At 44.4% G+C, this 27628-nt stretch overlaps 1 protein-coding gene across 2 annotated transcripts in view; it reads right to left on the reverse strand.

Moving 5' to 3' along the window:
• Positions 1 to 1104: 1104 nt before the first annotated feature.
• Positions 1105 to 27628, reverse strand: part of raraa (retinoic acid receptor, alpha a) — a 147752-nt gene continuing 121228 nt past the window's right edge. For both annotated transcript variants that reach the window (XM_085416037.1, XM_085416035.1), the window contains 7 exons: positions 16972 to 17120; positions 9716 to 9857; positions 4892 to 5052; positions 4583 to 4759; positions 4266 to 4470; positions 3912 to 4070; positions 1105 to 3731 (listed from right to left, as the gene is read on the reverse strand). In XM_085416037.1, the coding sequence (XP_085272163.1) occupies positions 3535 to 3731; positions 3912 to 4070; positions 4266 to 4470; positions 4583 to 4759; positions 4892 to 5052; positions 9716 to 9857; positions 16972 to 17120 (1190 nt within the window). In that variant the 3' untranslated portion in view covers positions 1105 to 3534. The remainder of the gene's footprint in view (positions 3732 to 3911; positions 4071 to 4265; positions 4471 to 4582; positions 4760 to 4891; positions 5053 to 9715; positions 9858 to 16971; positions 17121 to 27628) is intronic.

Here is a 27628-nt window from a genome sequence, read left to right on the forward strand (position 1 = left end):
TGACTGTGGAGACCATTTGAGTACAGTGAACTCATTCTGAAAAGCAGTTTCAGAAGATTTGTGATCTGTGACATGGTGCGTTATCCTGCTGGAAGCAGCCACTGGAGGGATAGATGTGGTCAGCAACAACACCCAGGTAGGTTGTGGCATTTAAACAATACTATTTCGGGATTAAAGGGGCCAAAAAAGAAAATATCCTCATACTATTACACCATTATCAACACCAGCCTGAAAAGATGGATCCATGCTTTCATGCTGTTTATGTTAAATGCTGAAGGAGACTCATCAGACCAGGAAACATTATTCCAATCTTTTTCCATTCAGTTTTGGTGAGCCCATGGAAAATTGTATTTTCAATTTCCTGTTCTTAGCTGATAGAACAAGGTGTGGTCTTCTGCTGTTCGAGCCCATTGGCTTCAGGATTTGCTATGCTGTGCTTTCAGAGATGCTCTTCTCCATACTTTGGTTATAACAAGTGTTTATTTGAGTTGCTGTTGGCTTCCTATCCTTTCAAAGCAGCTTTGCCATTCTCCTCTGTCATCAACATTGTCATATTTTCACAGAGAACTGCTGCTCACTGGATAGCTTCCTTTTTTTGATCATCCTCTGTAAACCCTAGAGATGGTTATGTGAGTAAATCCCAGCAGATCAGCAGTTGCTGAAATACTCAGACCAGCCCACCTGGCACCAATGACCAGGCCACATTAAAAGACACTTAAATCACTCTTCTCTGTGTTGACCTTATTAGGACATCTTGACTATATTTGCATACCTAAATGCACTGAGCTGCTTCAATTTGAAAAAGAAAAAATACCCAAACCATTTCAAGAGAAAGTATTTTTACAGCTTACAAATTTGCAGTGCTGGATAATGTTTTACTCTGACATTACTGTAATGGAGGTTTTCATTGTGGTCATAAAGCTTCTCTGTTATATAGTCATGCAACACAGCTCCTGGCTGTTAATAGTGGCCCCAAACCTTCCAGAAAGCATAATTAAAGTCAGTGACTGCGTGTGGATGGTTCACCAGTGTAAATGAATGAAAAGCTAATGAGTGTGATGCTGTAAAGAAAAGAATTGAAAAGACCACCATATGAACAACACAAACGTTTAATTATTAAATGTTGGTTTTATTATTTTTTCTAAATCTTTTTTCTCGTTTTGTTTTGGTTTTTTTTGTTTTTTTCCAAAGTCGCTTGATAATCTTGACAAAATTGCAACATATTCCATACTTTTCAAACTGACTGTGTGTCTGTTGCTATTCCAGATTCGCTGTGGAGGGAAAATTTGTGCACCGTTCTGGACAGGTTAAGTCCTAAAATGACGAAAGCAGCTTTGACCGTACAAGAAAAAAAAAAAAGAGAAAAAAAAGAAAGAAAAGAGGACATGTGAACGACTCGGAGAGAGTCCACACTGGCATCCTACGGATGTTGGAAAAATGAGCGGTCAGGGGTCAGTGTCTCTCGGCACAAGTCCTGGTTTTGCCAGGCCAAACAAAAGTGAGTGAAGAAAAATCTGAAGGGCTCAGTAGCAGAGGTGTGTGTGTGTATGTGCATCTGTTACCGGAGAGGGAGGGGGTTGCAGCACAGAACATATACAAATGACAGGCCAAGCACACAAAAATGATTCCTTCCTGAGACATTGGTGCGCGTACAGTAATGATGGTCTGGGTGACGTGTAGCAATGGTGAAGGCGTTTTTGGTGTCACAGGGCACGAGGTTGCTCTGTATTCAGTTAAGTCACATATTGTTTCTACCACAGGTTGCCAAGGTGGAGGTGAGGGGCGGGGAGTTAGCTGACAAACATCACATTTGGGACCTCGCCTTGCCTGATCGCTGACAGGGCAGAGGTAGAGGAGGGGGATCAACTAGAGTCTAGTCTTCTCCTATTGACTACAAATTGATGCACTGAGAGAGAGCACTGAGATTTACTTGTGTTTAATACAGAGTGTATGTACACCATTGTTCACATTTCAACTCTCTTTGAAGCAGAGCCGCCGCCGCTTGTTTGAGCCCGTCAGGCCACAGAAGGCGTCTAAACCATTTCCTCAAACGCCGCCTTCTCTTTCTGCTACATGGCCAAACACACAAAAAAAGCTATGCCCCGACAGGAGTGCTACTTTCTTACCTACTGTACATAAAAAAAAAAAGAAAAAAAAGAAAGAAAAGTGGGGTCGGGGGGGCAAAACTGTTCGTGAAGCCAAAACCTTTAGAGCCAGTGATTTGTGATGGGTCTGCCATGTTTTTGTTTTGTTTTTTTAAAGTAGGACACGAAACATGAAAGAACTTCCTTCAGTAAAATGTGCTCAAAACGTCTTTTCTTGAATCACAAACCTAAAAACACATAAAACGGTATTCTTTAAAAAAAAAAAAATCGATCAGGTGAACCCTAAAACTCTTCATAGTTTTAAAGAAATGAATACAGCTTATATACACAAACTCAAAAGGCTACTTAAAATACACCTTAATAATGAATCTTCATTAATTTGATTTCTTGAAAGGACCTGTGACCATATCATACAACTGAGTTCATACAATCATTTCCCCCCCAATCTCTTGGAAGAAAAAAAAAAAAAAAAAAAGGAAAACAAATCCGACCTGGAATAGTAGGTGATAATCATTGCGACTTGTTTTCTGTGCACATTTGTGTGTGTTTGCTTGTGTAGACTGGAAAGGGAAAAAAATAATCTTATTTTTCTTCCCCCCGTCAATTAGAATATACAAATGTGAAACCAAAGCATTTTTCCTCAATACTCGATGGGTATGAAAAAGATTCAAACAGTGAAGGAGTACAACAATTTCTAATCTCAGCTCAGAAAACATGTCCTCATTTCAACCTGCCATCCTGTTCTGGACATGTCGATCGCAATAGGTCCTTAATTTTTCTCTATATATTTATATATCTTTTTTTTTTGTACGAAATCTGTTATTTTTTCATGAAACTGGAAAAGAGGAAAAGACCCAGAGTCTTTGAGGAGTGGGTTCTTTTGACAAGTCCCAAAAGTTCAGTTGTAGTCTGCCTCAGAGCACAACAACAACAACAACGAAAAGAAAAGAAAACAAAAAAAAAAAACAAAAGTGTCTGGTGTTTGTCAAGTCAGTCTGTGTTCATTGTTCTCGTCCTTATATTTGTTCCATTGTGCTCCAACCGCTCTCGGGTTCATCCACACCTCATCTCCGTTAGTCTTTTCAAAAAGAAAAAAGAAAAGAAAAAAAAAAGGTGGAGAAGGGAGGGAGAAGGAGGAAGAGTCATCAGCAGTATTTACGGTGTGGTATGTTGGAGGCATCCGGTTACCCTGGCCTGTCCAGCCTCATCTCCCCTCATGTCTGGATAGAAATCCAGAGAGAGGGGAAAGCGGATCAGGAAATTGGGATTTTTGTTGTCGGAGAGGAGGTGGTTGGCTCTGCTGGTCTCCTGTGTTCAGCAGTTAGGGGTCAAGAAGACCCACCTCCTTCACCCCTCCTCTTCAGAACATTAATGGGAGGAGACAGAGCGCAACACAAAGAAAAAATGAAAATGAAAACGTGGGCCGTGACTACGGCGATTGTGTAGCTGGACTGCTTTGGGCAGAGCTGGGGGACAGGCTGGGGCTGCAGCTGCCTGGGGGGGCGCCGCTGGGTCGTCCGCCTGCGGCTCCGCTTTCCAGACCTTCTGAGTTCTCCAGCATCTCCTGGATGAGAGGTGGCATGGAGCCGGGGATCTCCATCTTCAGCGTGATGACACGCTCAGCTCCTGCAAGATGGAAAAATGTAAGCTATCAGTGTAAGTTCTGGTAAAACATACTCATTCATTCATTCATTCATTCATTCATTCAAAAATGGAATATACAAAAGAAAAAGTAGAAATGATCAATTGTACACCTGAGTAATCACTGTAGCACTATATATGTAGAAACACAAGGGAACTACAGACCTTTAGCACTGATGCTTCTAAGATCAGTGATCTTCATCAGCATCTTGGGGAACATGTGCGGTTTGTGTGGCCTCCTCTTCCTTACATAAATCTTCAGCGCCTCCAGAAGGGGTTCCTGCAGGATGTCCACCTTGTCTGCCTCTTCCAAGTCCTGTCGATCTGTAAACAAAACAAACAAACAAAAAAAAGAAAGCACAGAGAAAAGGGTCAGCCAATACTCTCCGACTGTTAGAACCACAGTGGCCACTAGATGGTGCTAAGGAAAAGAGTGCAGCATTGCTACCCCGCTGCTGTTTCTGACACAAACATGACCCAAGCAAGCTTTAAGGGCCTTTTTTTAAAGACCTGCCGTACCTCCACACAGCAAACAGATGGCACTAAGCAGCCCCGTCTCTGCATCATCCATCTCCAGAGGAAGGAGCTGGTTGGCGAAGGCAAAAACCAGATCAGTGAGGGGACCGAAGCCAGCGTTGTGCATCTGGTTTCGGTTTAGCGTAAGTCCATCTGAGAAAGTCATCGTGTCTTGCTCTGGTGTGTAGCGTGTGCAGATCCGCAGTATCTGTGGACAGCAGACAGACTCGGTTTGTGAAAAAAAAATTAAAACCGAACTTCCAGTTTTATTCATTGAAAACATCTAAGGTAGATGTTTTTTGTGTGTGCGTTATTCGTACCAGGATGTCCAGACAGGCAGCTTTGAGCAGAGTGATCTGGTCAGCGATGGTGAGCGTCGTGAAGCCGGGCAGCTGCTTGGCAAACTCCACTGTCTTGATGATGCACTTAGTGGACAGCTCACTGAACTTGTCCCACAGGTCTACGTCCAAGGACACACGTCGTTCTGAGCTGTTAGTCTGTACGAATAAAGGAAGAAAATATTTGCAGATCAATTTTATTTCAAAGGCAAAGAAAAAAACAAAACTCTCACACTTGAAAAAGGTGAATGAACATAAGGACACACAGACTGTCAGTCTCATGCCACTGACCGTAGTGTATTTGCCCAGCTGGCAGAGGGAGGGGAAAGTATCCTGGTGTGCCTTGCGAACCCTGTCGATCATCTGCTCCGTGTCAGGACTCAGCACGTAGCTCTCTGTGCACTCCTGCTTCTTCTCATCCTTTTTCTTCTTGTTCCGGTCGTTCCTCACCGCTAAAGGGACGGAAGGAACAGAGAGATTAGTATGCATCTCGAACCCTTTCGACAAAACTAAGTCTTGGCAAACTTTACATTTAATCTTGTATTCTTTTTCCTCTTTAAACACAGCGGTTCATGCAGCAGCATTTCAGAGCTATTTCAAGTGTAGCGTACAGTTCATGGAGCTAATTACAGTCTGCACGCATTCCTTTATCAGTAACCCCTGACTGCAGATCGAGGTAAAACTGAGGCGAGTTATAAGCAGGAACCGATCCTCAGTGTGCAGCAAACAGCGGCAGCAAACACATCTTTTCTTATCCGATACTGTAAGATAAATGTTGTGAGACAGCTCCATCCAGGATGGGCTATGGTGACGGAGAGGGAGAGAAGGGGAAAAAAAACAAAACAAAAAAAACCTTGAAATAATCCTCTGTCGTTTCCCTTCGGGCGCTCTGGCTGCGAGTGGTGTGCTCACCCCAAATGACAAAAAACACTAGGAGGGGTGTTTAGCATTGGAATCCCATTATGAGCTCGATCCATTTCTCCCATCTACGTTTGGATGCGGTTTTGCTTCGACTACGTTGTGTGTACGTGTGTGCGCTGAGGCTGGGGTGGGGGTGTGTTGGGTGTGATGGGGTGCTAGTTGATAAATAGTGGTGGGGGATGGAGCTATCCATAAGGCTGACAAATTGCCACAGCTTTCATTAGAGGTCCCAGCTAATCTAATAACATAATATGACAAATATCCTGCCTCTAATGGTTTTAAAAGGGCTCGGCTGCGGAGACCATACCGGGGAGAGAGAGAGAGAGAGGGAGAGAGAAAAACCTTCCAGCTTTTTCTCTCCCTCTCACATCTCTCTCCCTCTCCTGGTTATACAACACATTCTCGCTTTCCTAGTCATCCTCTCAGTGCGTCTCATTCTCAGCCAATGCACGCCCTCTCTCATTTTCAAAATGCTTTAAATCATCCACCTTTCCAACTCTATCACTTCTCCAATCTCTACCTCCCCTCAAGGTACCTGCACCCCCCCTCCCCGCCTCCCCCAGCCACTAACCTGAGATCAGATTTTCCTTGTCTTAATACCAACCTTGACCATTAAGGGCAAGAGCGCTCGGGCTGATGGGAGATCAGTGTCTTTTGACAGAGGGGGCCTGGACCAGGGCCAAGGAGAGGGGGGGGGAGCACTACTCTGTGCTGCTGCTCATTCATCAGCCCACAGACAGGCCTCCCTGCCTGGGAGAACAAGAAGGCGAGGAGGAGGGCGGGGGCTGGAAGTCTGATCTGGCATTATGTTATTGCTAAGCACCGCTCACCACAACAAGAAGTGAAGAAGACCCCGCTGCGATCGTGGTAATGCATTATTTTCCAGCATGCACTGGTACTTGCACAGAAAGCTCTGCAGCAAAGAAAGGCCGATGAAGAAGAGTATGCTGTGATGAGACCGCTTCATAAACTATGTGGGTATAAACACGGAAAACAAAATGTTTTTTTCATTCCCATTTACTTTAATGAGCTAATTATGACTTAGTTAGGGAAGGAACACCCTGTTTAACAAGCCCTCATCTTAGGTTGCATAACACTGTAGTAAGCTGCTGAAGATATTGGGGCCAGCCCTGTTTGTGGAGCTGATTGGGATTCTGTGTCCTGTGTGCAATGAGGGGAGGGGTGGAGGGCTGCAACGCACTCAATGTCCAATTAATTCACAAATAAAAGTGGGGCATCCCTAGTGCCCAGACATTACCCTCGCTGACAAATCGGCAGCACAATCATAAGCCGCACAACACAATTTAATGAAGTCATTAAAGAACTATTAGGCACGACTGGCGATCTGTCATGGCGAATTGCCACATGCAATAACTTGGGGGGAAGGAGGCCTCTGGCAGGGGAGTGCAAATGAAAGAAATACTGCCTTGCCTTGCTTTTCTTTTTTAAAAGTATTTATTATCATCATCATCATCATCATCATCATCATCATCCGCGTGTGGATGTGTGTAGATACAAATGTACATTTGATGTTTGTGTGTCAACTTGTGTGTCAACCAGCCATGAATCTAAAAAATGTATTATGAGAATATGAATACTAATGGAGGGACTTGCATCATGGATTGTCCACAGTTGCGCGCTCGTTGCATAAAAACGATTTACATGAGCCGGTGTGCAGCGTGCACAGAATACTGCGTCGGCGTGCACGCCCAGCCATCACTCAATCATTCCCTCTCGTAGTGGATTTCGGCTGCGCACGTGCAACTTAGACAATTTCGGTGCCACGGGTGTGTATGCGGGGGTTTTTTGTGCCCGCGTGTTTGTGTCTGTGTACAAGACAGAGGGAGGTGGGCAGACAGGGATAATTCGTGTGAGGAAAATTAAAGCTCTGGCAGCTCGTCCATCACACAGATTAAATTCAATAGAAAGATAAAAATGTCAATGTTACCCCTGCTCCTGCTGCTCGCAGCGCAGAGCCACCGTCGACAGTGATGAAACTTTCCCCCCTCTTTCTCTGTCCTCCAGCCTCACTCCTCCCTTCCTCCCCCTTCCTCCCCCCTCGGCTCTCTCAACTCTAGATTTTCATTCTTGCTCACACTGGGTTCAGTACACTTCTCTCCCTCTCTCTGCCTTCATCTTTCGTCGCTATCCTGCCTCTCTGGTTGATGTTATCCCCTCTTCGCACCATTCTCCATCATTCTGCGCTTCATCTTATTTTGCTTTTATTACTTTTTCTATCGCTGAATAACACCTTCCTCGAGGAAAGGGTGATTACTTTGGGAGAAAAAGGTGGGATACTGTTGAGAGGACTCCAACATGAACGCAACATGGTAGTGAACTGTGATTATATAACAACAGTTAAAAAGTGGAACTGATTTGCTATAAATACAGCCTTTTACTTGAAACTTCTGCTTCTTGTCCCTTCCCCCCCTTTCTTCTTGAGAATGTACATATTTCTCACAAAATTTAGAGAACAATGTTGCAGCTTTTGCAATCCCTTGGAACAGCTGTTGCTCGTAGCTGTCCGCTTCAACCACACACCGTCAGGTTGAAGCTGGCACTAGCCTTTACAGGAGTTTCCCTTGTAACCCTCCGCTTGCTGCCAACGCCCTCCCCGCTCCTCCCGGCTCTGTCTTGTGTGCCACTGCCACCTGGCAGCAGGCATGGCACTGTCATCTGGAGCTGTCTGCCAGCAGACACAAGGTCACCCAGACGTCCCCCGGCACTAGCGGGGGGTCCACCTTCTGCGTGTGTGTTTGACAGGGAAGTGTATGCCGTTCCAAGCGAAGCTGTCGGAGTGTATTTCTGTTACGGGCTTTTTATTCCTACCAGCTTGTGTTTGTCACCTTGTATGCGCATAATTTAGGCATACATGCGCATGGAATTATGGTGAAGAGTGCACTTTGATGAGCGTGCCCATTCTCCTGTCTGTGTCAGAGGCGAAGAGAGAGTCCCTGCTGGCCCCAGATGGCCAGTCCCTCCCGCCTCGCCACACCAGACCAGTTCCACTGGCCAAAGTCAGCACTTTGTGATATGAAACCTGCAGAACATGAACACACTCCGGAAAAAAAGTATTCAAGTAAAAACCAAAAGCAGCTCAACAAAAGGAGCCTGGAAAACTATAAACTTATAACAATCATACATCCTTCCCTTGAGTCTACTTCAGAAAAGCCCTCCCCCGCCTGTTCTCTCTCTTATCCAGTACTATACAGTCACCACTAGATGGCTCTCCAACTCCAGTCTGTTGTGTGTTGGGTGCCTCGGTGCCTGTGTGTGTAAAAGAACTGGCTGCTGTGATCTTTCTAACCATGATTAATGGCCCCATTCAAAGGTAAGGAGCTCAGAGGATAACTTCTTTTACTGTAAGCCACAGTGCTGTGGCGTGGGGAGCGCTCCCTGCACTTTCTGCAGCAGAGAGACGAGGTAAATAGCTCCGGGAAGACAGGAGGCGCAGAGAGACTGAGCAAGGAAAGCTGTACGCAAGAGTGTTTAAACAGGAAGGAGGCATGCTGCACTTTCTGATCACGTGATTTTTATTATGATTTTCAAATCGACACATGCCCAGTTTCAGACCATTAAAAAGTGTTTATCAGAATATAAAAGCATCCCCCGCCTACACACAAGCACTCTCCCTCTCTTTTCTGCTGGGAAGTAAGTATGTGTGTGTGTGTATGTCATGTGATCTGGTTGAGGTAAAAACCCTGCTGGCCTCTGTGGTCACACCTCTCCCAATTACTTTATCAAGTCTGACTGCATGCGTGTATGTTCACACAGCCCCCGGGGGTGCAATGATTGGAGCAGACGCCTGCTCTTTCACTCTCGGCAGGTGAGAACATATTCATCACAGAGGCCTGCCAAGCCTGGAGACACCCTGACTGCTAATGCCAGTCTGCATCACGACTGCATCTCTGCCGCTCACACATACGGTGGATACTCTTTTCAAATGGAAAAATCGGAACAGCTTTGACATGTGTTGTCAGATTGTCAGATTGTGCTGGAGGATGGGGATGAATTCTTACGCAATGTTAGCAAAGGAGCAAATGTCAACAAACGCTGCGACTTAAGACTTCCTGCGGTGGCCACAATCATGTCAAAAACCCTGGGATTAAAGAGCGGTGATGAGATCTGTGCTTGTCCCTAAATGCCCTGTGAGGGCAGGGCACTCTGGGTAAAAATGATCACGTTTTTACTCACACTCCTTCGACATCCCGACTTCCAGGCACTTCTGCAACCGACAGTACTGGCAGCGGTTGCGGGTGACTTTGTTGATGATGCAGTTCTTCTCCCGGTGACAAGTGTACACCATGTTTTTCTGAATGCTTCGCCGAAAGAAGCCCTGCGTGACAGAGAGACAGACGTGTAAGGTATTGAAGAGACAATGGGAGGGTTGTGTCGGTGGAATCATTGGTAGAAATATGACTGCCATAGGAAATGGAGCAGTTAGTAGTAAAATTATAAGCAATTTTGCATACTACATGTGTTTAGGCTTCCTCGTCCAAATTGCGCGTTTGTTATGGCATTCGCCTTTTGTCCAGTTCACATTAAGCAAACAATTTAGAAATAAGAAGCAAAAAGAGGCCATGCTGAATACTTAGAAACATCTGCAAATAAAAGGCAAACAACAGCCAAGTCCAGCAGTGGCGTAATCTGTGTGTAATCACTACAGAGATAATGGTCAGTGAACTGTCACCAACTTATGAGGCTGCCCACCTGCTCGGAGAAAGCTCAAATGAGAAACCTAAACAATAAACGATTCGGGAGGTTTTTCCAAGTCCAAAGGCTTTTGGGGTAAAAGGCACAGGGTTATTGGGTGTCACATAACCATGGCCTAGTTTAGAGAGCCAGAAATAAGCAATTCTAGATCCAGGCCAAGTGCATATAATTAGAGAGAGAGAGAGAGCGAGAGGGAGAGAGTGAAAGAGAGAGACTGACTATAGGCTAAAAGTGTTGTGTAAGAAATAAAATGTAATCCAGCCCCATGGGAGATGAGGGGAAAAAAGGATAATGAACTCATTTTTGGTCAGTAGGCTGAAATGGGAGATTTCTGTGGACCACAAACTAGTTTTTGATTGCACAAGCACGAGCAAAAAAATATCCGATTTATACGACATGCACACCAAGAATGTGGTAAGATCATTTTTAACTCCCTAAAAATTTAAATACAAAAAAAAAAAGAAAAGGTAAAAAGCAGTGCAAAGTTCAACCTGAGAGAACCCAGACCATCTCACATGCATTGAAAAGTAGTGCATCCCAACCTATATATTCCTTAATATGCCTATGCAATAAAAATCAATGTTCACCCGTGCAGCCTCACTGCTTAAACATCCCTATCATGTCAGAAAGATAAAGAGAGGTTAATGCAAATTAAGCCCAATTGAGTGAGTACTCAGCAAGCAGGTCTCTGGACAAATGTAATACAGGTCAGTGTCAGTATTGATGCGACGAGGTGGGTCATGTTTTGTGGGTGGGACCAGCTGGGGCGGGCGAGAGGGAGCTGGGGTGGAGTGGGGTAGAGGAGCTGCCAGGGAGCCCCATCCCACGCAGAGGGATTAGCTTTGCTAGCTGACAGATGGCTGATGGATCTAAGCCCGCAATTTGTCCTTCCCGGATCACCGGCCTCTTTCTACATCTCCTGTCCTCCCGCCACAGAGTCATTCAGGCTCCTGATAGGGGAACTGTGCGCAGTTTGTCACGTTTGTCATCTGTTTCAACAAGGCACTTTACAGGTGTGGGCGATACTTGTGATTACGTATGATGGCCTCCATCTCTGGCTAGAAAAGAAAGCCATTTGGTGCTCAGGTCACCTCGTCAAACCCTTTTTTCCCCTGACTTTGTAAGCGCCTCACATCTGTGCTGCAACATGTCAGGGTTTTTTTTTTAATTTGAGAAAAAAAAAAAAAAAAGAAAAAAAAAAGGGGGGGGGGGGGGGGGGGGGTGAAAAACACAATTTCCAATAAAATGTGCATTTTATTGCAATGCTTCCAGCAAATAAACAATGCATTTTCTGCTGCTTTCAGATATTTCCAACCCCCTCTCACCCCCAGCCGCCACCCTGGAAAAGAGCTGTTATCTCACAGTGCAACCTGAGCAAACAATCAAGTGAAAAAGAACAAGGATTGTAGCTTATTTATAGCTGCTGAAGCTGAGGGATAATTCTCCAGTCTTTGTTTGGGCGAGTATCATCTCCTCTTTGATCCAATAGTGCCCCGACCCTGACCCCAGGGTCATCAGAGGATTGACCACCGCCTGCAGATAATGCAGAGGCTCAGGTGCCCGCTTGCAGCACCTCCTGATTGGCTGTTGCTGCTGGCTCGTGGGGCAGTCAATTGTTCCTGCCACCACCACCACCCCCTCCAACTCCTCCTTTTAGGAGTCATTGCTTCCTGTGGCTCTTAAGCCTCTTTTTGTATCACCGCTTAATCCGCCCGGCGACAAGAGCCCTCAGCAGGCCTGTCAGCCACCCTGCAGAGTTCAGTGGAGATGAGGGCGGCAAGAGGAGGGAGAAGGGAGGGAGGCACGAAAAGGACGAGTGAATGGTTCCTAGTGCATTTGTGATTGCGAGTGTCATGTGCTCCTAAATTCCCTGCTGTCTACCTGGTTAAGAGCTTCGTGTGCTTGCGATCACGTTCCGCTCTGTGCACGTGTGTGAGGAAATGCTTCACTAAGTGGGATGTAAGGAGTGCCTAGAGTTGGTGAGTTCACAGGGAAGCACAGGAATCTTCTCTGACACGAATATCACACTGCGCCTGGATTAGGAACGCGTTCCCAACCTCCTACTGCGGTCATGGACGTGTGTATATGCAGGCCTGTGCTCTTGCTCCTATTACGAAACAACTATTGCAACAGCTCGCACACTAATAAAGGCTTTGTTTAACAAAAAGAAAAACACCAAATAGGGGACATTCATCACGGGGAGGTTGGGGTTTTTTTGTTGTTGTTTTTTTGGGGGAAATAGCCACTTCCCTTGCACTGCAGTGCATACCAGGAAGAAAGAATGCCTGCTTTGCACTGGCATGCCTCAAAGACAAAAACATAAACATGAGGGGGTGGGCATGCATATTTAATGTTTAAGTGTTAATATCTGAAGGGGGAAAAAAAAAAAGAGAAGTGCAATTCTAGTAAGTGTTTGCGAGCGGTAGAACTTAAACAAGAGAATGAGCTGTCTCCAAGCAGCAGAGCTCGATACCCCCCCCGCTCCTGCTTCCTCCGTTCACTGCAGCCCCCAGGAAACGCCTTTGTAGTTTGGCATGCTGCAGTAAAGCAGACGCTGCTAACCCTCAACTTACCCCAGTCTCAGATGAGACACCGTATATATTCTCACGCCTGTAGTGTTGAATTATTGAGTATGCTATGCCAAGTCATCTCCTCTGAAGTGAGAGATGCGGTGAAGGCATGGTGAACTTTTCAAATTATTACTGCAGCTACTGAGTGAGGAAGGCAGCGGTTTGTGAAGAGGGATGGGACCAGCAGGTGACAGCGGCTGTCGAACTAATGAGGTTTTAGGAGTTTTAGTGCGATTATGACAACATGTTACTAACCTGATGAATTGTTGTGCTGTTAGGGCAATGACATTATTTGAATGGAGCACAGAGGTTTATGTTTTTATTGCCTGCCTGTTTGGTAATGCAAAGAAGCGCCCAATTAACTGCTCCCTCCCCCACCTCTGCCTCAGTCTAACAGTGGCTCCCTCCCTGTATCTACTCAATATATCTGATTGACTGAGTAGAGCCGCTCATTATTCATGCATTCTCTATCTGGTTAATAATCTACCATTCACAGTAACACACCTATTCAGCTGAGAAGGCATGCATGCCAAATTTGCTCGTGGTTTTCTAGATAAAAATTTTATGACCTGAATGCGAAGAGATGAAAGAGCAGAATTTGTATATAGCGGAGGTGTTGCAGGGGGAGAGAGGCCGTCAAAAACTGACAGTGAAACCTATCTAGTACGTTACTGCTTTTCATCTGAAACAACTTATTTTGTGCAGAATATCTCATGACTAACTAAAATATCAGTTATATCTCCAGTGCATGAAAGCCTTCAAAGGCTGATTGCAATATTGGTTCTGACACAACTGCTCTACAGTCAGAAAGAGCAACACTCCAACCACTAAAGATGTCTTCATCATGTGCTTAATACACCGTTTAGAGTTTTTAACCAACCAAAGGAAGTGTATAATAACCGATTCAGTTCGTTAAGGAATAATAATATTATTTAAAAAAAGACTATCCACACTTCAGAATGTTGTAGTGTGAATTTTACAGTTGTTTTTTAACACTGCCATCTGAATATGTGAAAGAAACTGCTTTATATTTTCCATTTTTATATCAAAAACCTCTCAGATTAATGCAGATAAAACTGCCTGAGGTGACACAAGGTGTGTTCAAAATCAGTAGACACACACACACACACACACACACACACACACACACACACACACACACACACACACACACACACACACACACACACACACACACACACACACACACACACACACACACACACACACACACACACAAGAATGAGGTGTGATTTAGCCTCATTATGTATCTTATAACCCTGCTTAATTATTGCCTGTGAGACAATGGGGATACATGTTAAGTGAAAACATTAAAAGCAGATTAAGACTTGGAATAGCCGCATTGTTGCAGTGCATCTTTTGAGATCAAAGTCAGAGCTCATTACATGCCAACAATCAGAGGGGGGAAAATGGATACGCCCACTCAGCTTTGAACCAAACCTGATATCCACTCTCTGTGCCACAGACAACTAAAATGCATTAAATGTCTAGAAATCCCAACTTGCTAATTTAAAAATAAAAACCAAATTGTATATTCCTGAATTGGTCATTCCTTCTTAATGATAGTTTCACAGGATAACCCTTAGCCACTGAGGTCGTTAGCATCATCAAATCCCAGCATGATGGTTCTGGGAAGAAAAAAAACAACACCCATCAACTGTGTTTTTTGGTTTTGGTTTGGAGCTTGCATGCTCTCGACATGCCCGGGTTTTCCCTGTACTCGTCCAAGGTGTACCCCTGCCACCTGTCTTATGACAGCTGGGATAGCTTCCAGCCCCTGTGGCCCTTAACTGAAGATGATGAATGTATAACTAACAATGTATAAATAACAATGTAGCTTGCCATCACCAGTGTGTGAATGTGTGTGTGAATGGGTGGATGACTGGATATGTAAAGCGCTTTGGGGTCCTTAGGGACTAGTAAAGCGCTATATAAATACAGGCCATTTACCATAACTAACTGTAGCATGTAACAAGCTTACTAAATACAGCATACTTAAGTAGCTGTGCATCACCATTATCTGCACATCTGTGGGGGTGAAAACTAGGCATGCACCAAATATGAAATCCAGCAGTTCCTGACGTTTAATATAAAAATTAGACTGATCGCACATGCTTTCCTTCGTACCAAGAAAACAAAGAAATCTTTGCAATAAATGATGTTTTCAAAGCCTCTTTCAGCTCCTTGAAAATAAACTGGCACCTGACACTGGTAAAGGTGCAAAACTGACAGATGAAGGGAAACCTGACAACAACATGTGTGCAGTTCACTGCTGGTGTAATGCTAAGCATCATCCTGTTGTTCAAACTGTTTGCTATTATAATCTGACACCACTCACAAAATGTCATGCACATGCCGATTCTAAATGAAATTATTTCAAATATATTTTAGACATTCACGTATTTAAATGGATTCATACATGTTTTCACATATTCGGATATGGCAGCACACAGTTATGACACTTCTGACCCTCCTTTGCTTCCAAAACTTAAAACAGTAAAATAAATACATATTCAGATACTTGAGTTCATACATGATAATTACAAAAGCGGTGAATAGTAAAAATATCAAGAAGAGCAACTACAACATCACCATTCTCGTGCATTCAGACACTGAACATCTTCTGCTGTAAACATGAAACAAAGACTGACAGCTCTGCCAATATTATACTTACATATATTTCCATTACTACTTATCACACGTAAGGACATGCAAAAACTAAATTTCATCTTGACCAAAGTGGTGGCTGGAAACTGCTGTCTTTTGTTAAACCAGCAGTTAAAAATGCTACTTGTTAATCGTCAAACTACCAGGATTTTCCTTGGAAAGTGGATGGAGAAGCACAATAAGCAGCATTGTTGTTGGCCCAATTTATTTACTCTGCCAAGTATTAACCTGCTGGAAAGCCGGGTGTACTTTGTATCACACTCCCAACTTTCCTGTGCTCTCCTCCCTTTGTGCATTCTTTTCCTTACTTTATCCCTTCCCCCTGTGCTCTGGGGCGCTGACCATCTTTTACTTTTGGTGTCAGTGAGTTCAGCTGTGGCCCCTGTGCCCTAATCGGCTGCCCCTCCAGCCATCCCAGCTTCTCTCTCTCTCCTCTTTTTTTCTTTTTGCTTCTTCATGCCTTCCAGAGCACAGTCTGCTCTCTTGCTCTCAACCAGCTTAGGCCTCTCAGTCTTTGAATGGTAGCGTCTGCATTTCTACATCCCGCCTGAGTGTGTGTCCTTTAATGTGGACTTTTCTTTTTTCAGTACCCGTTTCCTTTCATTAGGCTACTATCCGTGCATGTATGGAAACAAATACACACTGGCCGAGGAGCCATTGGTCACAACTAGTACACCACCCTGCCTGTGCCAAACATACAGCATGTTTTAAAGGCGAAGACTTTCGCTTTTTTTGATAGCTAGAAGACGACCAGAGCGTAAACAGAAAATATTAACAGCACGTTGGGTTTGTGAAATGCACACACCGTGCAGATATAAGGTATGCACCTGGCAGTAACATTACATTAGATTGCACAGATCCCTGCTCCTCATCTCTATCCTCCTCCGAGCTTACACAACTCTGGCTCCTTGCCTTGGGAGCCGTGAGATAAAGAAGTCTGTGTGCTCACACTAACAGGAGAGCGTGTACACGTGCACACAGCAGCTATCAACTGATAACAGAACAGATGGGCGTTATGAGGCCTCTTCTGCACCTGTGCAACATGGCTGTATTGATAATGGACAACCGATGCAGACACGTCAGCAAGAAGGCGATACGAGGAGCAGCAACACTCAAAAAGAAAGAAAAAAAAAAAACGATGACTAGATGACAAAATTTCACATTTTGTTCATGATAAGAGGCACATTTATCATATACGTGTAAAGGCCTGAGTTTCCATATTCTTGATTAGACAGCTCAGTGATAATGTCAGTGATAATTCTCAACATGCATTCAAAGACATCTAAAGTCAACAGAAGAAGAAGAAGAGAAAAAACAGGGGGTGTGAAATACTCAAAATGATGTGATTCATCATTTTTATCATATGAGCTATAAAAAGTTTTTTTTCTTTTTTCTTTCCAGTGGAAATCACATGAAAGCAATAAGATTGACAAATATCTTGCTTGCTTGGCAGATTCAGAGGAAGGCCGGGAGTCTCACCTTGCAACCCTCACAGGCGCTGACACCATAGTGGTACCCTGAGGACTTGTCCTGGCACACAAAGCAGGGCTTGTAGACGCGGGGTGGAGGGGGAGGCGAGGGCGGGCTTGGCACTATCTCCTCTGAGCTGGTACTCTGGGTCTCTATTGCTGTGGAGAGGAAAGAGCAACAAGAGAAAAAGGTTAGTGGACGCTGCCAGATGGAGCTCCGGCACACTAGCAATAATCAATGAGTGGGATAAACGCATAATCTCGTGTAGACACTCACACAGATCTTAAACAATCCAGTGCAAACAACATGAAGGGGGAACGCTCTCAGTTTCAAGTGTTTTCAGATCAGCCACAGGAAAGATGCCTTCAAAGAACAAACACTCTTGCACACACAGAGGGAGCACAAATGAATCCACCCCTCTACAACATTCTTATTTACAGCTGAATACGTGGTTTCTCTGCCTCTGTTTGGACATTACAGCAGGGGGTTACATCGCAAGCAGGGTTCAAAGGCAGGTTTTCTCCAGGCGGCCTCGAGTTGTGCCTTTTAAATTTCGTGCTCTTTTTAAGTGCTTCAAAATATAAAAAGGATTAAGGGTACACGCTGTACTAGTCAAGAGAAACAAGCTGATTCTCACCAACCAAGACAGGTCTTTGAAACTCCACTACCCCACACAAGCTTATTTAATATCACACAGGTAAACATGAGGTTAATTACTAAGTAAAGGGTGAAATGACAAACCAAAGAGCAGTAAGGTGTATCAAGTTATTCCAAAGTACATTTGGTGTCTTATTGTAGCATTTCTAAAAAAAAAAAAAAAAAGTCCCTTCATTCTTATTTTGAAAGTTCAGTCACTTCTGACCAGCTATCTCTGGTCGGCACGCTGACCAGGTTGCTTTAGTGACCGTTATCCACAACATTTAGCTGCTTCACTGGTGCCTCGTCCAGCAGTCGGAAGTACTCCAACTCCACAGACTTGGGACTGCAGGTGGCGAAGGTAATCCTCCTTCCACATTGGTTATCAGCTGCGAGCTTGATGTGCTACTCTAAACAGAACCAGCAGCAGGTGGATAATAGATTCATGAACCACTACACCGAGCTCATTGAGGCAGGAATACAGAAACGTGGACCGAGGGCCAGTTCGGCTATAAAAGGGAGACACACTGAAGAGGCAAGACGATCGCTCTGCACCCTTATTTATTTGTCACAAAGAATAAGCACCACTTTATAAATTGCATAACTGTGTGCGGCGGAGTCTCTGTTTGAGTGAATGACACACACATACAAACAGCATGTATCCTGTCATATCATTTGTGCATGTACATGGTAAACAAAGCGACCAAGGATTATACAGAAGTAACCTCCCTTCACTGGCCTCAATGTTTTGTGTATTACAAAACACAGCGCTTCCATTAGATATAACAACACACATTCACAGCAAAGACCTTCACCCTGTAACTTATAAATGAAGCCAGAAAATAAGCCACAAACACACGAGTGATGGAGCAGACTGGAGCTTTAGAATCCCATGCTATGGCACTCAAAGCAGGTTCAGGTTCATAACATGCAGGTGTGCACCCTTTTAACCCACATTGCTCCACCCAGCATCATCAGCTTAACAGAGAGAGAGAGTGTGCGTTGGCAAGAGGCTTAGGAGTTACCAGCACCTCAGTGCTTGTGTGTAAACAAGCCGTGTACAGTATATTATCAGAGGGGGTTGGCTCAGCAACACACTCCACGTGACTACACTTCAGACAAACCCTGCGCTTGCATGGTGCCTGCACTGCACAGTGGGCAAAATAACAAAAGAATGCCTGCCTGCCCGCCCCCCACATGCACACACAACTATCCTTTTATACTGTCTCTGTGCAGGTGTCTACTTGCCAGTCTCTACGCGAACAGAGCAGATGGTGCAAGAGAAGATTATATTCAGAACAATCACAATAAATCTGACACCCTTATATGTTCCTGTTTCCTGGAAAAGGGTAACAGACACAATCACACTACACCAAAATCTAGTCCCTCCAAAGCCTGCTTGTTATCTCTGCCATCAGGAGAGAGAGAGAAAGAAAAAAACAAAAGCGGGTTTCAGGTGTCGGAACAGCTAAGCTTCAAAGTAATAAAGCTCACTTTGCATCAGCTAACGGTGACACTTAATAAGGCCTAGCATAGCGAGAGGCGTCGTTTATGAGGCCCAGATGTCGTATGCCACTTTCGCACCGACGGCGACCTTTAAAGCTCTTGGTGTAAATTGGTCAATGTGATTTAAGGGGGGAAATATGTGGCTCAGAGGGGGGAGATAGTGGTTTTCATTATTTTTAAAAGCAAAAAAAAAAGTTTTATGGAGTGAGCAGAGGGGGGATATGGGGAATGAAAATGATCTTTTTGGATAATGAAGGGTGGAGATAAAAGGAGGAACAACAAATCTAGTTTTAGGGAAGAAAACTGTGTTGTTTGAGTAATAAAGCAAAAGACAAAAATACAAAACAGATGAACTGCCTACAGACATCAGCTTTACTCCTCCCTGAAGCTTCAGAGTCATCAGCAGGTGGTATATCTGTCCAAGAGACTATTTGAAATCAAAAGAAATCTTCAATCTGACTCACGATTCCCCATTTAGTTGAACTCGTGTGATCACCCGTTTAGTTGTGCTTGGATACAAAGAACGGGACTAAAGTCAAAGCAAGAAGGTAAAGCTCCAACCTGCTTTCGATCATATTTTATTGGTAAAATTCGGACCTGAAGTGATCATTTTAATTGACAAACACAGAAGCCTGGGAAGGATAATCAATGCCAAAATCAGCTGTATCCATCTCACACCCGCTGCTGATGGATTCACTGCCTGCAGGCATCGTAGATGGAGAGAGGGGGTGGAGGCTGTCTCACTGCGCAGCAAAGTTTACAAGATTTGCCAGATTTTAAGATGCGCGTCAAATTAAGCTTTCATTTTATCTTGATCATAACAATTCATATAAGCCAGACATGGGCACTGTAGTGGTTTAAAACATACTCTCAGACTCAAAAGTATAAAAAAGCGTGATAAAGGACACGACTGGCTTCTTGCTCAATGCGTACACACATAAAGAGCAGAGTTATCAGCTCTAGATTGATCTTTCACTTCACTTGAGCTCATTACAGAAAGCATCAAACTGGAATCTTATCCAGAGCAGCAGGTGATTTAACTGGACCAGAACCTCACCAGCATCTATCATCACTGATATCAAAGAGGTAACGTGTATGCAGAGCCTAAAGGGTACTAAGAGACGCTACAATACCCTGCCATAGCCGGTTCATCCTGGCGCCATCTGGCAAGCAATTAAAAATAAAATAAATAAATAATAAAAATCGAAAAAGAAAAAAAAAAGATGTACCACCAGACATCAGGGTAGCTTCTTTGCTCTGACTGTGAGGCCACTGAATTCACCCTCCTACGCTTCATCATGAATTAAGCTTCAGTTATCAAATATCTCGTCATTCATTTTTTTTGGTAATACAAAGGGAACGCATCTGTTTGGTTATACAAGTTAGTGTTGTGTAATGATCACTGAAATTAATCTTGAAAGCGGAATCAGTGTCCTCATCGCCGCATCTTTAAAGATTTATGCGTCAGATGAGAAAACTCAAGCTGCAGCTCAACCATGAAAAAAATAAAATATTTGCACTAAATCGGCAGGTGGTATGGAAAGAAAAAGCACCACCCTAGACTTAACTATATTACACAAACTTCTGTTTGCACTTCAATCCAGGCATTCAATCCAATTATAAACATAACAGAGAATAGAGGGCAGGAATAATACATCCAAGAGAACATGTGTGGACATATCCAGAAAAGAAATTACAAATACAGGAGGTAATTTTGTCCGAAGGACGTGAAGGATTCAGTCTGAATGAACATGACAAGGACGACAGATTGTGGGCAGGGAGACGGCCTGCCCTTTGTTTGCATATTGCCGTTTTATTGGTGTCATTATGAGCCATCTTTGCCCATGCCACTGGGCCATGTAGTCACCACACTCATGTCAAACAAATTAAACTTAAATAGAGCAGGCCTTACATAACACCGCATCTTTTCTCATTACGGATAGAAGGGAAAAGAAAAAAAACATTCACAGTTTTGCGCGCTCTTCTGCGCCTCTTGATGTGGACTGATTACAGCCCTGCATTATTAGGGTGACCACAGAACTATTCATCCACATTAAAGCTGCCATCATTAGAAACACATAGACAAACAGATGTGCCACCCACAAGCACACACACACACACACACACACACACACACACACACACACACACACACACACAAAAATCACATCTATGCTTACATTTAAAGCAGGCTAAAGGGTCTCTAACGGCCATTTAAAAAAGACCCAACAGTCGAAAACAAACACACAGAATGTACACTCGCTTAATGAGAGCACCCATGGAAATCTGGGACACAGGGATAAGAGTCTGTGAGAGGGCTGGCGACTGTAATTAAATACAATGGCTGGCTTCTGGAGCCTTGTCAAGCTGAGGCATGGAGCAAAACAATGGCAGGCCTGTGGACAGCGAGGCAGAGGAGCTCAGAAGAGAGGACAGAGCTATTTAGTCCTTAAGCAGCTCTCACCCAGGCATTATTCAACACCAGTCTGCATCCAAGCTCTGATCAACACCACCCATCTTACAAGCCTGCCTTTTGTATGATCTGCAAATATCATACGCACAAGCAGTGGAAAAACTGACTCACGCTCGCCTGGAGAGCTTCCCTCAATATCCTTGAAACACGTTAACACTGGGGATGTGTGTGTCTTTTAAGGTTTCCAGATCCGAGCCCCTTCCAGAGCTAAGTCACCGCTGTTAACTTCAGCTAGAGTATCACTCCTTTAACCAAGGCAGAGCAACAAAGAGCAGACAATAACCTTAGGGGATGTCGGTAGGAGTTACTGATAAGAAATCTATTGTGCTTCGGTGGGGAACTGAAACACAAACCATATGGTTGCAACAGTTGTTAAGCAGACACAAGGGTGAATGAAAGTCTGCAGCAGCCTGGAATTTTGTCAGACGAGTCCCAGCAGCGGGAATAAGCGACACAGACTGCCAGGTGTAACCAGCGAAAACCAAACTTGACATGGCGATGACTTGGAACTGCAGAACTTCCCTTAAAGGAAGCTTTGTCTGACCGCTGACTCGTGACCGTGTCTGAGAGTTACGAACGGCGGCTACCAATGAAAAGTTTGAAGCATTCTTTGGTTAGAAATTGTAGCGAGGAGCCAAACACAAAAAGAACAGAGTTATCTAATAAAACCAATTCTGAATGACCAGTATGTCCAAGCACCTTGATTTAATTTAGTTACACATCTCCTTTGATTCCCAGACAACTCTTATACACATGTGCGTGCATGGTAAATGGTAAATGGCCTGTATTTATATAGCGCTTTACTAGTCCCTAAGGACCCCAAAGCGCTTTACATATCCAGTCATCCACCCATTCACACACACATTCCCACACTGGTGATGGCAAGCTACATTGTAGCCACAGCCGCCCTGGGGCGCACTGACAGAGGCGAGGCTGCCGGACACTGGCGCCACCGGGCCCTCTGACCACCACCAGTAGGCAACGGGTGAAGTGTCTTGCCCAAGGACACAACAACCGAGACTGTCCAAGCCGGGGCTCGAACCGGCAACCTTCCAATTACAAGGCGAACTCCCAACTCTTGAGCCACAATCGCCCCATGTGAATGTGCATGTGAATGTGCACGTACGTGCAAGCTACCCCCAGATGTCTTAATAGCTTAATGTAGTGCAGTGTTCTCGAACTCAGAGCCAAAGCATTTTTGATTTAATTAAGTTCAAGTGTGAGTGGTCTGTAATGCTGCTCTTCAAATTCACTTTGCATACATCATGAGCCACAAGTGCACTTAGAGCGAAGCCGAGGCCTCCCAGCCACATCCTCCATAAGCAATTACCGCAACACTAGACTTAAATGGACAAATATGCACGAGAATGAAATGAAATTTATTCTTATGATAAACTATCCTTAGATGTAATACTGACACAAGATAGCCTGGCTAACATCAGCACTTCAAAGGCATCAAGACCAAGAGGCATACACGCTCTCACACATACACAAACCCCACTGGCTATTATCAAGCCTCCAGACACCAGGCCGTCTCGGCCCAGTGCTGCCGAGCAGTTCTTGAGGTTCAGCTCTAGGTTAGTCCTCTGAGATTTGATTACCTTCATCCCCACTGGTTACTGGGGCCAGCTGTGAGGCATATTAATGAGATTTCACCATCATTAGGGAGAAGCTAAGTACATTAGCAGGCTGGCTGGTTGGCTGGCTGGCTGAACTGTAGTAAAGACTATTGCAGAAGAGGAAGGAGAAAAAAAAGGGATGGAGAAAGAGACAGGGCTTCGTCGGGGTCCTCCACTTAGCTGAACCCTATTCAGTCAGACTATTGCGCTCTCTGGGTTCCATTAGATTATCTGGACACACAGACATGCACATGTACAGACACATGCCGGCCATCTGTACGCTACGTACGACATATAGACTTCCATTTGTGTTTCTGTACAGTGTGTGCTGGAGAAGAGACATCAGACAGACCACCATGCCACAGGCTGCTGCATTAGGACTCGCTTTGAAGTCTGCTTAAAATAATGAGGTGGAATGGCCGATGGAACAGCCCTGTGGATAGAGAAAGCCTAGGGAGTTGTAAGCCAATGTATCATGACTGTCCACAAAAACGAAAAGCAGCAACCTAAGCGCTGTAACAGAGCAGCAAGCGAGCAGAGAAGGGCATCATTCATGCACGGTGTTTGACTTTTACCAAATATTCAGACTTTATTTCTGTTTTTCAATGTAAGGAATGCGTGTAAGCATAACAGACAAAAAAAAAAAAAAAAAAAAAAAAACTTACACACATATGTACAGGAATGCTTTGTCAGCACTCTTCAATTACCGAAGGGGGAAATGGGACCGCTTCCTTGCTTACGGGGAAATCCTGCCATTCTCTAACAAAGCGTCATAACAGCTCTCTGCTGAAAATGGACTGGGGTTCCATTCGCCGCTTTCACACCGATTACTGGACACACACACACACACACACACACACACACACAGCTGTAAGGAGACGACCAGTAGGGTGTGTTTGTGTTCAAACACAGAGTGCGAACAGTTATTAGATGGGAGAAGGGGGAGGAAACTGGTGGCGAGGCCGACAGGCGTAAGCGAAAACACACGGTCACAAACAGGAGAGCCCGGGGAGGTTAACATCGGGCAGGAGTGGAGCGCAAAGCCTCCTCCGCTAAGTGAATTTTTCCAGTTCATCCTTGCCAAATGTGAGTCCCAGAGCTTTGAGCAGCAGTCATATTCAAATTTCTGCTTGTCAACACACAAAATAATCAACAATATATAACTGAAGTTTTCCTGGTGGAGGGCTAGCAATGGTAATCATGTCTCCACAGCTGTTTTCATACAAACTGCTGGTAACGATGGGAGAATGGGGCGAGGACACAAGCGGTCCATTCGCTTTAGCCCTCAGCAGGAGATAACCTGCTTTGGATGTGTTCACACTACAAGCATAGATAACAACAGGCTGCTGACTGTGAAATCACCTGACAATTACCTGTGCTGCCCTAAAGCAGAAAATCAGCATAATCAGACATCGCACGGACTCTGTACTGGGGGCAGTTGGTGTAAAGACCATTTAACCTGTGATCAGCCTGAGATATTGAGACATTTGCGCTCTCATGTGAAGTTCCTTCGAGCAATATCTTTTAAATCAAAATGGCTCATGATTACAGCTTAGTTTGAACAATGTGAGTGTGCCACCTAAACATGCAAAGACAAAGACTCATAGGTAAGACGAGCAGACTGCTCACAATCAGTGCTCATATAAAGCTGGGTTAGGGAGATTATTGGGGATTGCCTTACTTCCCTGGATGTGCTCCACCTAAGCTGCTGCATGTAAAACCTTCATTCTACCATCTCAACGTACAGAGAGGGGGCAGAGCGAGGTGACGAGAGGAGGACAAAGTGACAGAGGAACACGTGAAGTTACAGGACTCTGTCACTAGCGGGTCTCCAGGCTTTCTGAGCATAATAGCGACCACATATTTCCGGAGTTGTGCAACAACAACTGATTCCAAGCCCTGTTTGAAGGTCACATGATTCACATATATATTTCAAATAAAGCATCGGACATCACACTGCCCTTAATGCAAAGGAAGGGAAGCTCAAACTGACAAGTTTAGCCTGATTATATCATTTTCTGCAGCAGATGTAACATCACTTCCACTTAAGTGAGTGCACTGTGGTCTACATTTCAGGGAAATGACAGACTAGTATTTTGCAACCATTGCAGATATCCAGATTCTGCAGAGAGAGCAGAAATTGATGTGACAGCTTAAGTTTTTATTGTGCACCATGTTTTGAAGACTTCACTGACTCAAGACAAAATTGTTTTTGATGGATAACGCACCAAATTGGGGCCAAACACCCCAAGCCGCCAAAATAGTCCCATCCCATCTAGACTGCAAGAAAAACACACACGTATGTGAGTGATAAATGAGGGCCCGAGCAGAGGCCGAAGGGCAAGGCGGTTCCCGAGTAGGGAGTCTTTCTTGCCTGTTACTACGATCTCTCCTCAACACCAGGAAATGGTGATGTTTGTCTTGGACCAGGAGTGGGGAAAACAGCAGGTTGGGTTTAGCATGGGTAATTTATCTTCACACCTGGACGAGCAGGAGTGTCTGCATGCATAAATGTAACAGTGAGATGCACTTTTATTTTCTGCTTTATTAAGGGAAATAACTAACAAAAATGTAGTTAATCAAAAAGTCTTGTATGAAAAGAGCAAAAGTTAAAGGATTTTAAATTGGCGGTTGTCCCCTTTAAGGTATCCTCGTGCAGCAAACACAGCTCTCAGTGCAGATGTTATGCTTGGATCTCTCATAGGAAGTCCTATTCTGACCACCTGCTGGTGCAACTTTCACTGGATATCCTCAATATGTCTGAATGCTGCGTTAAATTTCAATTCTGAGAAGGGGACAAGACATTTTTGGTTAAATTTAAGGTAGTCAAATGTTTCTCAGATACAACAAGATGATGAAAGAAATTCACATGACACCGCCAATAATAGGGTGAATTTACGATACAGAACTTTGGGAATTTTGAAGAAAACAATGTTCCTGGTTGCACTCCTGATCTGATAAGCGTTCTTTGGAGATACAGAAGGTTCTTTCACAAAGACCGCTGCTTGTTCTGTCATTAGGTCTTAACCAGAGACCACTCATCACCAATTATGATCCTTTTCGTGACTGCATTAGCATTACAAAAAAATTTGTTTACTCCTTTACAAGTTTGGGGTCGATGAAATTGTAAATGTGCACCAGCAAATGCTCACATTTCCAGGAAGCGCTCCAGTTCTAACACTGGAAAACTATCTCTGCATTTTAAGACAACTGATGTGAAGCAGCAAATAAGTTTATATTTATAAATGCAGTCAAACTGTATCTGGCACTTATGTAAATGTGGATCTGCCTCTCCAAACATGTATACTGTGTCATATTCTGTATGTGTCTCGGAGCCTGTACGTGTGAACACCAGCATCTTCTTGTCAAGGCGAGGCCTGGTTTTTATCAGCGCAGTGGCCCCCATTATGTTCCCAAAATCCTTCTCCAAGGGGCCCAAGAAAACTTCCCACTCTGTGCTGCCAGGACTCTGAAATAACAACACGCCAGGTTTTCCTATCACAAATGGAGAACGAACTGAGAACATGTGTGGACAAACTGGATCGTGGGGGGAGGGAAAGAGCAGAGAAATGAGTGATTCAGCATATGGCAAAGGTGAGCTCTACGGGTGCTAGACTTTTTAACGGAGACTTCGTGTTAACCTCAGTAGCTGCTATGTCCCGCTGCTGCTGCCACATGCTGGCTTTTGGTACAGCTAATTCTAAAACACATTTCATAAATGCAATAAAACACTCCAACATTTAGGGACCCAACTGAAAGAAAAACAAAAAGACAAACACATCAGAAGGCATCCAAAGACTGCCATCTAGCTGGAGAGAACCACAAGATCCCTGACAACAACGCTCCCTTGCAACCACGAGTGATGCGGTGTAACTCTACCCAGCAGCTGTCCATGCCTGCTGACTGACACTGGGACTATGTGAATTGGCACTCGCCCCGGGCTGACTGGAGATATCTGGCATGAGCTGATGGTGTGGGACATGGTGGTGAGCACAAGGGGGCAAAAGGCAGCCCCTGTAAGCCAGAGGATACCAGGATGTGCTCTGGAAAAGCAGCACATTTTAGTAGCCTGTCGAACTATAGTGGAGACTCCGTGATAGTGAGTGCAAGAATATAAGCTCTTGATTAGAGAGCCATTAATCCACATGATGCCCACAATGGATCTGCCATTGAACATGGAGTTACTTTAAAAAGCTGATCACACACATTTAGCAGCTGTATAGAGCTGAGTATAATGACTGACCTACATTAAGGGAGAGAAGAGGGGAGGCAGGGAAGCGGGAGGAGAGAACATCTGAAGAAAAAAGACGAGATGAGCGACAGGACCAAGGGAGGATGGTGACACGTGAGACAAACATTTCAAAAGCAGGACCCAGATAAAAGCTCCGCATGCTGGCATGTTTGCTTTTAGACGTTTAGTTCAAAGTAAGAA

The sequence above is a fragment of the Rhamphochromis longiceps genome, linkage group LG8 (genome assembly GCF_057381845.1).
Source record: "Rhamphochromis longiceps isolate RC_006_pf linkage group LG8, R_longiceps_female_GT1.1, whole genome shotgun sequence".
In the NCBI taxonomy this organism is placed as follows: domain Eukaryota; kingdom Metazoa; phylum Chordata; class Actinopteri; order Cichliformes; family Cichlidae; genus Rhamphochromis; species Rhamphochromis longiceps.